The following is a 14958-nucleotide window of genomic DNA, read 5'->3' on the forward strand; positions in this document are numbered from 1 at the left end:
TAATGAATGTAAGCCTATGGAATGATGCCACAATGCATGAACACATGGCTGTGTGTGTGTGTGTGTGTGTGTGTGTGTGTGTGTGTGTGTGTGTGTGTGTGTGTGTGTGTGTGTGTGTGTGTGTGGGGGGGGGGGGGGGTTGTATGAGTTGTTTCCCTCAGTGTGTGTGGTGGTAGTTTTTAGGATTGGGGGGGCAAAGGGGGGGGATGATGGGGGGGGGGTGTACTGGGAGAGGGAGTGGCTTGAGAAACAATGCTGTCTTTCTATCCAGTCACATGCCTACAAAGATATTCTGGGCTTTACTTTAAAGACTTTTTTAGATGTGTCATGTGGGAGGCATTCCGCCTAGACGCGAGAGGAAAACGGGGGGTCGTCCTAAGGGGGGTCAGGGGTCTGACTGAGAAGAGGGGAGGAGGGTGCTGGCACTAATGATCACTTCTCCACCCAGACTCCTGTATTTACATTCTAATCAAAATGAGTGTGTTAAAAAAAAGGTGTGTGCATACAGAGAGAGAAAGAAAGAAAGAGAGAGAGAGAGAGAGAGAGAGAGAGAGAGAGAGAGAGAGAGAGAGAGAGGAGAGAGAGAGAGAGAGAGAGAGAGAGAGAGAGAGAGAGAGAGAGAGAGCGAGAGAGAGAGAGAGCGAGAGAGAGAGAGAGAGAGAGAGAGAGAGAGAGAGAGAGAGAGAGAGAGAGAGCGAGAGAGAGAGGGGGGGGGATATGGAGGGAAATAGGCACGGATGGGCAGCAGGGCAGAGAGAAAGGAGGGAAAATGTGAGTATATTGAGTGACTGAGCAAGTGAGTGTGTGTGTGTGTGTGTGTGTGTGTGTGTGTGTGTGTGTGTGTGTGTGTGTGTGTGTGTGTGTGTGTGTGTGTGTGGTTCGACTGCCCAACTGGTTGGGCAGTTGGGCACCACTGGTCTATAGAAATAAATGCATTCGAACAAGAAATTATAGTAGACATATAGCTATGGCAAAAAAAAGTTACCAGGCTTAATGCGAGCCAGGGAAGTCTTTACCCCCTTCCGTGACTGCTATGTGCAAGCCAGGGGCTTTATATCTGATATATTTCGAAGATATATAGAAGATATAAATATCGTTTTAGTGGGTATTGTCCAGTTGTTGCTGTGTGTTTTTATCTGCCCACAATTCAAGCAAATAACGACGTTGTGTGTGTCACTGGCGCGCACCCAGAACCACCTATTGCAAGCGTCCCAGGTTCAGCGGGGGGTAGTACGAATCAGCGCCACTTCGCACCCAAAAGGGGTGTGTCCGTCTGAGTGAGAACACTCCCCCCCGTCCCCGGGGGCGTTGATTCGACCCCGAATAGTGAGTGAGAAAGGCCCCTGAGAAAGTGTGTGTGAGAGTATGTGTGTGTGTGTGAATGAGTGTGAGTGGTTGTGTGTGTGTATGTGTGTGTGTGTGCATGAGTGTGAGTGATTGTATGTATGTATGTGTGTGTGTCTGCATGTGTGCATACCATAGCATCCAGCAGATGGATGCATCGCAGCAGTTCAGGTCTCGTCTCACAGAAGAGCCGGAAGAGCAGACTTCCGATTGGCTGTTTCTCACACAGGCTGACATAGTCCCTCTCTGACAGAAGGAATACAACCACACATTTACATACTGGCACCTCACTGACATACACAGTCTGCTCTAGATAGACGCAGGAAACGTACTCCCACCACACACACAGACATACATGTATGCCTGCACAGACACACACATGCAGGGGCGTAGCTGGGGGGGGGGTAGTTTAGGATGATTCCAAGGGCCCAGCACTGGGGGGGGGGGGGGGGCCCAGATTTTTTTTTTTCTTATATTTATTATTATTATTTTTTAGTAGACATCACTCAGGTGTATTTATTGATGCTCTCATTGATACTATGTTTGTTTCTGAAGTGTGTGTGTGTGTGTGTGTGTGTGTGTGTGTGTGTGTGTGTGTGTGTGTGTGTGTGTGTGTGTGTGTGTGTGTGTGTGTGTGTGTGTGTGTGTGTGTGAGATATATAGAGAGAAAGGTGGGGCTTTGGTAGACTATTGCATTGGTCCATTCATTGAAGATGAACGCAATGCGACATCCTATACTAGGCTCACCCACCAACAGTGCAGGTGCTGAACTGCTGATCCGAATGTATAGGTAAAAACCATATTATGCGTTTTCATCAATAAATAAATGGCAAAAAAAAATTTTGTTCGCACGCTTACGCGCGCTCGCATTCACTGGGGGCCTACAGATACATTATTTCATGGGGCCCACAATCTACAGCTACGCCCCTGCACACATGCAAGCATGTACATTTTAAACACTAGACCACATAATCACACAGACATATGATTCAAATATTAGCAGAGGTTTGATATGCTTATGAGGACTTCTTATGGGTATGGAAAACAATATCTCTGACACACTGCCATGCTACTCATTACATCAGAGATTGACAGACAGACACACACACACAAACACACACATGTAACGGATGTTACCACCCAGATGGTACCAAATCGTCCAATTTGGTTTGTCATGTCATCCCAAAAGAAATTAGTTTTAGCAGACCTGTGGTGCTGAATCTTTCTGCCGAAGTTAGGCACTGTGTGCCAGTGAAAATAATTTCTGATTTAGGAATACTTTTAGAGTAAGAAATTAAGTTGTATTTAATGTTTAGAATAGAGAATAGAACCCGGCATTCTCATATACTCCAGAATACACTTTTCAGTTTCCAGCGTCTACTCATGGATCTGACAAAACATTATAAATTAAAAGTTTATTCTGGAGCATATGAGTGTGCAGGTTCTATTCTATTTATTGTGATTATTACATAACCCAACGGATCACCGGAAGCGCTGGCAATAACACCCCTTATAAATGCGCTTAGTTACCACCAAATCTCTGAAGACATAAATAGCTTCATTTTAACTGTGCGTGGCAATTAGCGCCGATCTTTGTGAATCGGAGTGTTTTTGCAATGAGGCTCATTTGCATAGAAAGGGGCACATGTTCCGCCCATATGACCTCATTTAAATACCCGCAAATAGCACGGACGCACAGAGACGCAATGATGATGGCAACGCAGTTAGCACGGTATTTCACCCTTTGCGAGTGCTTTTTGCACAGGCATAGTGTCAGAAAAAGCAGCGCAATCCCTTTGTGAATTCGCCCCTCCTTGTGTTCTAATCTAGACTATGGAGACACTTCGCTGTCTAGACTCTGTGTATCACAGTTCTCTACGTTTTAAATCCAACTCATTGTCCCGTACACATCACTGTGTACTTTATGATTTCATTACGTCTAAGGAGACAGCAGCATTGGTATATTTTTCTATTTACAAAGCCATACTGAGTAAACTCCCTTTATATCTGTGAAATCTCCTATCACTCACCACCAGCTGTTATGACTTTCACTCCACTAGATGGCTGCTCTACCAGGTACCCAGGATTTGCTGAGAACTTGGTAGAGCAGCTTTCACCTATTTTGCGCCCTGGTCATGCATAACCTTCAGAACACGCTGCAGCTTAATGGTTTTGTCTCCCCGGGAAAGTCCAAAGCTCTGGTGTCTATCGTCCCTTATCTAACCTTACCTTACCTAACTTTGCAATGGTGTGCTATCTTGGTCAGGTCTCCCTCGAAAAAGAGATTTGAATCTCAAAAGATTTCACTCACACACACACACACACACACACACACACACACACACACACACACACACACACACACACACACACACACACACACACACACACACACATACACACACACACACACACACACGCACGCACACACACACACACACACACACACACACACACACACACACGTACCGATGCTGTTGCCCAGCTCAGTGCTCTGGCTTATATGCGGGAAACGCAGGATCTCCTTCCATTTCTTACTCCTTCCTTTCCGCTTCCCTCCTCCACCTGTAAACACACACCAAGACAAGGCTGAAGACAGGAAACACCTGTAAACACACACCAAGACAAGGCTGAAGACAGGAAACACCTGTAAACACACACCAAGACAAGGCTGAAGACAGGAAACACCTGTAAACACACACCAAGACAAGGCTGAAGACAGGAAACACCTGTAAACACACACCAAGACAAGGCTGAAGACAGGAAACACCTGTAAACACACACCAAGACAAGGCTGAAGACAGGAAACACCTGTAAACACACACCAAGACAAGGCTGAAGACAGGAAACACCTGTAAACACACACCAAGACAAGGCTGAAGACAGGAAACACCTGTAAACACACACCAAGACAAGGCTGAAGACAAGCTTCCCTCCCCCACCTGTAAACACACACCAAGACAAGGCTGAAGACAGGAAACAGAACAGTTTCACTTCCCTCCTCCACCTGTAAACACACACCAAGACAAGGCTGAAGACAGGAAACAGAACAGTTTCACTTCCCTCCCCCACCTGTAAACACACACCAAGACAAGGCTGAAGACAGGAAACAGAACAGTTTCACTTCCCTCCTCCACCTGTAAACACACACCAAGACAAGGCTGAAGACAGGAAACAGAACAGTTTCACTTCCCTCCCCCACCTGTAAACACACACCAAGACAAGGCTGAAGACAGGAAACAGAACAGTTTCACTTCCCTCCCCCACCTGTAAACACACACCAAGACAAGGCTGAAGACAGGAAACAGAACAGTTTCACTTCCCTCCCCCACCTGTAAACACACACCAAGACAAGGCTGAAGACAGGAAACAGAACAGTTTCACTTCCCTCCCCCACCTGTAAACACACACCAAGACAAGGCTGAAGACAGGAAACAGAACAGTTTCACTTCCCTCCCCCACCTGTAAACACACACCAAGACAAGGCTGAAGACAGGAAACAGAACAGTTTCATTGATTATCCTCGCTATTACAGACAAGCTAAGGGAAATGTAATTGGTTCGACAGAGAGAGTGAGAGTGAGAGAGAGAGAGAGAGAGAGAGGGGGAGAGAGAGAGAGGGAGAGAGAGAGGGGGGGAGAGTGTGAGAGAGAGGGGGAGAGAGGGGGAGAGAGAGAGGGAGAGAGAGAGAGGGGGAGAGAGTGTGAGAGAGAGGGGGAGAGAGAGAGGGGGAGAGAGTGTGAGAGAGAGAGAGAGAGAGAGAGAGAGAGGGGAGAGAGTGTGTGAGAGAGAGAGAGAGAGAGAGAGAGAGAGAGAGAGTGAGAGAGTGAGAGAGAGAGAGAGAGAGGGGAGTGTGTGGGCTCGTCGTTGAATGAAATCATAGTCTCAGTGCGTATATATAATTTATAGATTACGTCTGACTTCCTCCCCGAATCCCTTCTCTCCCCGAATCCCTGCTTTACTTTCCCTCGCCAAGGAGAATACTGTTTTTTAAGGTGGAACCGTGTGTGTGTGTGTGTGTGTGTGTGTCTGGACAGAGAGCATGAAAGATTCCCGTCGGAACCACAGGACTTTGCCAGACCGGATTCCATGACTCTGAATAATCCTGTGCGAGTGAGTTTCCATATGCAGCGTTTCCATCACACTAGATCCCAGGATGGACAGCGTGCAGCGCATCCCACCCGAGGATAACACTATATTCTCGCCGTATCTCTGAGATTCTAAAAAAGCGAACCGTGTCAAGACTCTGCGATGCCAACATTTGACAGGGGTTTTGGTTTCCTACGTCCCCCTCTCTCAAGTGGAAACTGTCTCTGTGGGCGAGCCATAGCAGCATTAGTGGCAGCTTAGCGTGAGAGAAAGAGAAGTACTGACAAGCGGACATCTTTAAGTAATAACCCTGGAATGCTCATACTACGTCATGATGTAGTCGCTCCTTCTTTGAGTGAAAGCTTTAACAGCCGCCCTCCCATCAATCCCACATTAGTGCCTCAACCCCTCTCCCCGTGCCCCGCCGTCAATAAACCTCTATTACGCACAGAAACAGATGATTTGAGGTCTCACACGACATATATTCCTATGTCGCCTAAGTTGTTAGACATTATATATCTTAGGGTTAGGCATGTGTAGTGCCAATTGCCTAGTAGTGTTAGCTTTAAGTTAAAAGTGATGGCATTTTAAGCAAATAGTGACTGGCGCCTGGCAACAACATGTATGTGATGTATTAATAACTCAAGTAAAAAGAGGATCATTAACTGAACTACCTACTTCTTATCAACAGCTTATTATTCTCAAAAACTAAACAAAAAATACAATAATGCAAAACTATGATTACATATAACCCACCATAAACCCATTGTTATTTTCCTTTCTTTTTTTTGGGGGGGGGGGGGGGGGAGATAGCAGGTCAACAGTGTATGTCACATAGAAGTTGTATACAATACATCACATGAAAGCTGAGAACCTGAAGATTAATTTGATATGCAGCTCAACACTGTGTATCAATATTTTCATAAATCTGTAATAAATGTGTTTGGTTAGGTGCCTGCTACGATTTTGAAACATTGGAGTGTATAAGGAATTAGAACATTATGATAGAAGTGTATGATAGCCATTCCCATACTCAACTGTCTCATACGTTTTTGAGTTGATACCTGACACGTCCTCAGTTCTCTCTCTCTCTCTCTCTCTCTCTCTCTCTCTCTCTCTCTCTCTCTCTCTCTCTCTCTCTCTCTCCCCCCCCCCCCTCCCTGGTCATTCCAGTCTCAGTCTCTCTCCGTCTAGCTCTCTCTCTTGCTCTCTTTCTTTCTCTCTGCACTCTTTGTCTCAGTATCTCTCTCTAGTTCTCTCCCCCTCTTGCTCTCTCTCTGATTATAGGAAAAGAGGCAGGTGTGTAACCAGCTATAACCCATCTTCTCATCATCAGCACTGCCATAAAAGAACCCGGTCCTGACTTCAGCTGGTTGCCAGATCGTAGACTCAGATTGTTCAGTCAGTCACGTTTCTAGTCTTTTGACTCTAGTTACTGTTCCATCAGTTTTTCTAGTTATTCTTGTTGCTGTTCCCGTCAGCATTTTTGCATTACCTCATTCCTGTATTTCTCCAGTGCCTACAGAACATTCTGCCTGTCTCCTGCCTGCCCCAGCCTGCTCTACCCCCTCTCACATTGGACTCTGCTCAACCCCCTCACATCCTTTCCCCAGCCCTACCTGCTTGCTAATAGATATACCCACCATTGGATTATTACCTACTACCTGCCTGCCTGTCTGTGTTGTGCTGGCTTCACCAATTAGCCCTGACAGTAGGGGTGGACGGTATAAACGGTATACGGTATAAACGGTATGAATTTCCGCTACGGTATGGATTTTGACTATACCTTGTAACTGGTAGAGCAGCTCTAAAATAACAATGACGTCATGTAACCACAGCGCAACTATTTCACTCGCATTTGCCCCTAAAAATAGATAGAATTAGTCATAGATAATAGATATGTGTGTGATTCTGGAATGCCCACGTCGCGCTAAAACCTTATGTAATGTTAACTGTCGACGTACTAGTTAGCTGGCTCCAGTCCACTAGCAGCATGTCGATGTACTAGTAGCATCAGCAAGCTAACGTTAGCTGGCTCCAGTCCACTAGCAGCATGTCGATGTACTAGTAGCCTCAGCAAGCTAACGTTAGCTGGCTCCAGTCCACTAGCAGCATGTCGATGTACTAGTAGCATCAGCAAGCTAACGTTAGCTGGCTCCAGTCCACTAGCAGCATGTCGATGTACTAGTAGCATCAGCAAGCTAACGTTAGCTGGCTCCAGTCCACTAGCAGCATGTCGATGTACTAGTAGCATCAGCAAGCTAACGTTAGCTGGCCCCAGTCCACTAGCAGCATGTCGATGTACTAGTAGCCTCAGCAAGCTAACGTTAGCTGGCTCCAGTCCACTAGCAGCATGTCGATGTACTAGTAGCCTCAGCAAGCTAACGTTAGCTGGCTCCAGTCCACTAGCAGCATGTCGATGTACTAGTAGCATCAGCAAGCTAACGTTAGCTGGCTCCAGTCCACTAGCAGCATGTCGATGTACTAGTAGCATCAGCAAGCTAACGTTAGCTGGCTCCAGTCCACTAGCAGCATGTCGATGTACTAGTAGCATCAGCAAGCTAACGTTAGCTGGCTCCAGTCCACTAGCAGCATGTCGATGTACTAGTAGCCTCAGCAAGCTAACGTTAGCTGGCTCCAGTCCACTAGCAGCATGTCGATGTACTAGTAGCATCAGCAAGCTAACGTTAGCTGGCTCCAGTCCACTAGCAGCATGTCGATGTACTAGTAGCCTCAGCAAGCTAACGTTAGCTGGCTCCAGTGTTAGTATAAAACTGAGTTCTTTGGATTGATATGATGAGCCAGGAGACGAAGGTGAAGTCAATCGATGGTATTTATTGACACAGGAACACACAGAGGAACAGTCCTGGAGACCACAGCCCTCCATGGGGGCTGTGTGGCTCCAGAATGATGACACAATCATGCTTTTATACTATGTGGGTTCCAAATTTAGCGAGCCACTGGTTAATAAATAGATGATCAGACAGGCTTGGTCGTATATGGTCATATGTGGGGTTATATGTGAGCTGTTGCTGAATCTGATAATATGTCCATCTTTGCTTCCCCTCAGTGGCCTGTGGCCGGAGGGCCGATATAGCCAAGCATTAGGTCACACAGGTCATCAGGTCAGAGTATTTCTGGGTTGGTCACTCGACCCATTGGCACAGTGGGGGAGATTATGCTCTCACCAGAGGAGCTAGATCTTAGATCTAAGGATCTGTAATCCTTCAGTGAAATATTAATGAATATACATTACACCAGTCCACTAGCAGCATGTCGATGTACTAGTAGCATCAGCAAGCTAACGTTAGCTGGCTCCAGTCCACTAGCAGCATGTCGATGTACTAGTAGCATCAGCAAGCTAACGTTAGCTGGCTCCAGTCCACTAGCAGCATGTCGATATACTAGTAGCATCAGCAAGCTAACGTTAGCTGGCTCCAGTCCACTAGCAGCATGTCGATGTACTAGTAGCATCAGCAAGCTAACGTTAGCTGGCTCCAGTCCACTAGCAGCATGTCGATGTACTAGTAGCCTCAGCAAGCTAACGTTAGCTGGCTCCAGTCCACTAGCAGCATGTCGATGTACTAGTAGCATCAGCAAGCTAACGTTAGCTGGCCCCAGTCCACTAGCAGCATGTCGATGTACTAGTAGCCTCAGCAAGCTAACGTTAGCTGGCTCCAGTCCACTAGCAGCATGTCGATGTACTAGTAGCCTCAGCAAGCTAACGTTAGCTGGCTCCAGTCCACTAGCAGCATGTCGATGTACTAGTAGCATCAGCAAGCTAACATTAGCTGGCTCCAGTCCACTAGCAGCATGTCGATGTACTAGTAGCATCAGCAAGCTAACATTAGCTGACTCCAGTCCACTAGCAGCATGTCGATGTACTAGTAGCCTCAGCAAGCTAACGTTAGCTGGCTCCAGTCCACTAGCAGCATGTCGATGTACTAGTAGCCTCAGCAAGCTAACGTTAGCTGGCTCCAGTAGCAGCCTCCTCCCTCCCTCTCTCTCTCTGCTAACAATCCTGATTCGATTCTTGAACCTATTTAATTAAAAAGGAAGATATTGATGGACATTAGCTATAGTATAGCTCAGCAGCTGTAACAGAATAACAGCTGCAATACCAGTGTTTTACCTTTACCCCTTCAGAAGCATTTATATAGAAATTTTAAGATAAGTTAATATACCGTGATATATACCGTTACCGTCTATGCTTCAAATTATACCGTGATATAAATTTTAGACCATACCGTCCAGCCCTACCTGACAGATACCATTTGTTACACAGATTTGGTGCAGAATTTAACCATTTTCTTTTCAAAGATCCCTCCAGAATACCACATTAAGACACCAAGACCTTGAGGAAAATTAATGCTGTGATTTGGTATGAAAAACATTTGGAGATTTCTGTAAGAATTGTATTTTCCGGTGATTGGATGGTGAGCACTTCGGTTCTGGAAATTGCTCGGAAATCCCCCCTTATTGTCAATATACCTTGGGAAGCCATAAATCCTCTGAATGCCGTAGGTCTCTAGTTTGTGGTTGTAATGTTTCCTGAGGCTGTGATTAACCTAGAGGTCACAATAGGTAATTGTATACAACAAGGTCAAGTTTTTACTCACTACACTGAAATGGCTACTATGGAGACTAACATCCACATCAATGTGGAACGCCCTACCCAAAGCTGTAAAGGAATGTGAATCCCTACCCACATTCAAAACCGCTCTAAAAGAGCACCTACGGGAGGCTGCAATTCGAAACTGGCCACCGTAATGTCCAAACCCCCCCACCCCCTCCTAATAGTCTCCTCCCCACCGTATGTATATATTCTCTCGCCACGTATGTATATTTCTCTCCCACCCACCCGGTCCCACCCCCTCCTAATGTACAGTCTCCTCCCCACCGTATGTATATATTCTCTCCCCACCGTATGTATATTTCTCTCCCACCCACCCACCCCTCCTAATGTACAGTCTTGTTCCCCATCATATGTATATACTCTCTGTCAGGATCTATGGGTAACAGTACTGTATTTTGCATATCATATATGTCACAAATGTAACAGTACTATATACCTGTATGTCATGTATGTCCCTATGCCTTAATGTCATGATGTCATGTATGTCATAAATGTAACTATGAATTGAAAATAGGGGACCCTGATGTAAACAAGACAAACGTCTTTCTCTGGTCTGCATCCCCTTAACAATTGTGTGTATTGAGCCATACTGTATTGTACCCATTCTGCAATCTGTTAAATAAAGTTTTCATTCATTCATTCATTCATTCAACATGATCTCACATTAATACTAAGAATTGTATTATTGGATGACCTTAGGAATCCAAGTGGATTAATAGGAACCCAAGGAGGACAATACACTACCTGAAGCATACTGCACCTTATGTGACACTGTGAATACTGTGAATATATATTTCATTTAGTTAGATAGTTAAATTATATTGACCAAATTGTTTACACTGCTGTGTTGTTTTTTTACTACCCGTACCCCCCCCCCTTCCCCCATGCTCAGTGTATTTTCTATTTTTACTGTATTTATTTCTGTATATTTTATTTCATTTTTATTCTATTTGACTCTACTCTTATCCTAGGCAACTTGATTGATTTGTGTTATTATTCTAATTTGTGACCTGTCCTGTCTAAATGTTTAAATGTTGAGCGATTTGCAGTGTCAAATTTCCCACGGGATAATAAAAGTATTTCTATTCTATTCTATTCTATCTATACAATTGGGCTCATTGGATCCACAAGAGTCTCAGCTTTCCAGTCATACAAGTTATGCAATTCCAACTGTACAAGCAAAACTGTACATTGGATTATCGACGAAACCATACTTGGTTCCAAGAGGAGGGTCTTGTGTATTCTTGGGTTAGGTCATTTACTGTACATTGGAGGGGGTTGGGTTAGGACATTTACAGGGGCCAGTTTCGATTTGCAGTCTCCCGTAGGTGTTCTTTGAGAGTGGTTTTGAAAGTGGGTAGTGATTCACATTTCTTTACAGCTTTGGGTAGGGCGTTCCACATTGATGTGGCATAATTGCGAAACGTGTTTAGTCCCTTGTTTGAGCCGAATCTGGGTTTAACATGATTTGTGGAGCTCCCTCTGGTGTTGTGGTCGTGGTATTCACTGACCTTTGGGAAGTATTTTGACATGTACAGTATCTTAGTCGTGTAGTGTATCTTGTAGACCAGGCCCATTGCAAGTTGCTGTACTCTGTCTTCTACTCTAAGCCATCCTAGGTAGTCAAAGTGGGCAGGGGTGAGGTGGGTTCTAGGAGTAAGGTCAAGTAGTAGTCTGACCAGTTTGTTTTGTGATGTTTGTAATCTTGTATTTAGCGCCTTTGAGGTACTTTGGTACCATGAGGTGCAAGCATAGTCATAGTACCCTTGAATTAGTGCTCCTGCCGGCTGCCAGAGTCTTCAGGGTATTCTTGTTTACCAGAGAGGAGATCCGGTACAAGAATCTAGTTCGTTGGTTGACTTTTTTGATTACATTGGATGCCATTTTGTCACAGGAAAGATTTGCCTCTAGGATGGAACCTAGGTAGGTATGTAATTTCGTCTTTCCTTGTGACAATATTGTCACCCACTGTAACTGAGAAGCCGTCGGTTTTGCTGAGTTTGTTATTTGATCCGAAGAGAATGGACTCTGTTTTACCCATGTGTAATGATAGTTTGTTATCAGCGAGCCAGGTGCAGATTCTGCCGAGTTCTGAGCTGAGAGTTTTTTCAACCTGTAACTTGTTCTTGTCAGAGACCAGCAGGGCTGAGTCATCCGCGAACAGGAACAAGTTGCAGTCACAAGCTGACGACATGTCATTTGCATAAATTAGGAGATTGTGGATACCCATAGAACCCATTTTGATTGTGACATCTTGAAGTGAGAGGTCAAGGGATCCCTTTGAATATGTCCAGTTTTTCCTTCACCAAAACTATGGAGCATTAGTTAGCCATTATTAAGCCATGGTTGGTACTTGGATTCCTAAGGTCATCTAGTTACACCCGCACAGCACAATCACAGTATTGCAATCACTTCTGTAGTTCTGTCTGTCTGGCTATCGGTCTGCATCAGCCATAACTTCTACAGTTATGATCTGATTGGAATGAAACTCTGCACATAGGCTGACAGCAGGCCAACTGCCAGAATATTTTTCAAATTGGTCAATGTCAAGTATTTTATTTGAATTAATTTCCATCATTGTCCATTGAAATAGATACAGTATAAAGTTACACCTTTTGAATGCAAGAGGGTGATACTACACAGGTTGCTGCTCAGAGCCATACCCCCCGCAAACTGCTCTCCCCCTCACTTGACGCTCCGGAGCGCCTGAGCAAAGGGCTCGGATGTTCAACGCACAGCCCAAATCAGAGACCGGCTCCCAGCGGATCTATTCGGTTACAGCAATAATGTGCTGTCAGCACAGTCTCATGTTTGTAGGTTAAGTATTTAATGTCCGTTATGAGGCAGATTGTCCTCTGTCATCTTTTTCTAACCAGGAAATAGCCACGTTATAAAAAGTTTAGAAATCTACGCATAAAATCTATTATTTCTTTTCATCCAATCTTAGCTACAACAAGATTGGATTAGCTAGGTTAGGCAACGGTGTGTATGTGAGTATTTTTAGAATGTTCACTATTTGGCCAAACGAGATGGCTGCTGTGAAGTAAGATCAGTCTCCCGAGGAGGAGAGTCCAATCCAAACCAGGAGATTTTGGGGAGGGGAAACTTTCTTTACTTTCTTTAAGTGAAACCCAAATACCGATTTATAAGACCGTTCACTACTGTGGAAGTGGAATTGGATGCGGTGTGTTATCAAGTGCACCGTTGTGATTCATGAACGGAGACATTCCAGTGGTGACTGAGCTGTGAGCACAGCTGTCAGACAGCAGTTCAGAAGTTGAGGTGAATTCTAGCGAGAGGTGTCTCGCTCCACGGCAGGAAGGAAATACAGCTCTATCATAATAACACATTGTCATAGCTGATGTGAACCAGATGGGTTAGGGCTTTGCCGGCTTGCGTGGGTGTACGCACCTCTCTGAGTGCCCTCCTAGTTCCATACTAGCTTTAAAGCTGAACCTGCCGTGGCCTCTGTAAGACGGTGATGTCAGTTTGGGGGGGGGGCCGCGGGCCTCTGAGGGCTAAGAGTTCAATTAAACGGTTCCAACCGACTTTATCGAGTTGTGTGTGTGTGGTGGTCCGAAATGCCAAGCCGGATTAACAAAGAGGACTCATGTGTCGACCGAAAAAACACATGACGAGTAGAATGAGCTAAGAGGGTCGTTTCCTGTGAGGGGTCAACATCATGTCAACATCATGACATTGTTGTGCCAAAAACACTGGTCCTCCGCCCAGCCATTCAAGTCGTACACAATGTGAACTCAGCCCTCGACACACAATGTGAACTCCTTCCTCCTCTGGCTCTCTTTGCTCTCTGTCTTTTTCTCCCTTTCTCTCTGCCCTGCTGCCCATCCGTGCCTATTTCCCTCCATATTCCATCTCTCTTTTTCACTCTCTCTCCCTCTCTCTCTCTATCCATCGCTCTCTCTCATCCCCATATTGTTTGCTTGTTTTAACTTAACTCAATCTATTATCACACTCTTTATTCTACTTTCTTGACCCCCCTCTGGTGAGGTTTCTATGTGTCATCGCCTCTGAATCATCCCCATCATCCCTTTTACAGATACCATCCAATGGCTGACCTTGTGTTTCCACCCGCACTCCTGGCCAATCAATTATCTCTATCTGAGGTTGGATAAGGTCAGTGGCGTAGCGGAGGCCCCGGAGCTTAGGGGGCCCCGCCCCCACTGTAGACTATCCTCTTAGATTTCTTTGTACATGGTTCGCGAGTGCTCCCACGGGCCGAATATTGCCCCGATCCTCGCGAGATTAAATCCACCGGTACCTCTCGGCGTGCCGAAGCTTTTCCTAAATCACTTCCGCGTGATTTTAAAACGCTGTATTAAGTGAGCCTATTATGGGCTCCACGCGAGCTTTCTACCGTGGGTACATCTGGGCGTCCCGCAATTTTTTTTTTTTTTAAACTTAAATTTTTATTGAGACAAACAACACAACATATACAATAACTTCAACAACACTATTAAACAGACATAAATAATAAAGGAAAAATGTAATGCCCAAAAGACGAAAAATAAAAATACTGACTTAAAAAAACATAAAACAATTGTAAAACATTAAGTGTGTGACATGGGTTCAGAGACCCTCTTTGAACCTCTTTCCTCCTTTACCCTTCGCCCTCTTGTGATGTATTTGGTTCTTCCTCTGTGATGTCGTTTTCGTTCCCCTTGTAATCCTCCCACTTTCCCCATCTTTCTCCAAATTTCTCTTCCTGTAGCCTCAGCATGTGTGTTATCCTCTCCATATCCTGTATCTCTTCCACTATTCCTACCCATTGTGCTATTGTCAGTGGGTCTTCTTTGTACCACAGTCTTGTTATTGCTTTTCTGGCCGCTATCAACATTATCTTTATTAAATATTTGTCCCCCCCCTGTA

The 14958-nt window shown here is 45.1% G+C and overlaps 1 protein-coding gene across 2 annotated transcripts in view; it reads right to left on the reverse strand.

The window, feature by feature from the left end:
* The window catches only part of grk5l (G protein-coupled receptor kinase 5 like), a 114656-nt gene that overhangs the window by 34269 nt on the left and 65429 nt on the right, over nt 1-14958 (reverse strand). Inside the window, exons 2-3 of one of the 2 annotated variants that reach the window (XM_084323288.1) lie at nt 3814-3909; nt 1478-1590 (exon numbers count right to left, since the gene is read on the reverse strand). The exons of the other annotated variant lie outside the window; for it this stretch is intronic. Of the exons in view, the coding sequence (XP_084179414.1) occupies nt 1478-1590; nt 3814-3909 (209 nt within the window). The remainder of the gene's footprint in view (nt 1-1477; nt 1591-3813; nt 3910-14958) is intronic. 2 annotated transcript variants of the gene reach the window in all.

Source organism: Notolepis coatsorum, assembly GCF_963971535.1.
Source record: "Notolepis coatsorum genome assembly, chromosome: 10".
In the NCBI taxonomy this organism is placed as follows: domain Eukaryota; kingdom Metazoa; phylum Chordata; class Actinopteri; order Aulopiformes; family Paralepididae; genus Notolepis; species Notolepis coatsorum.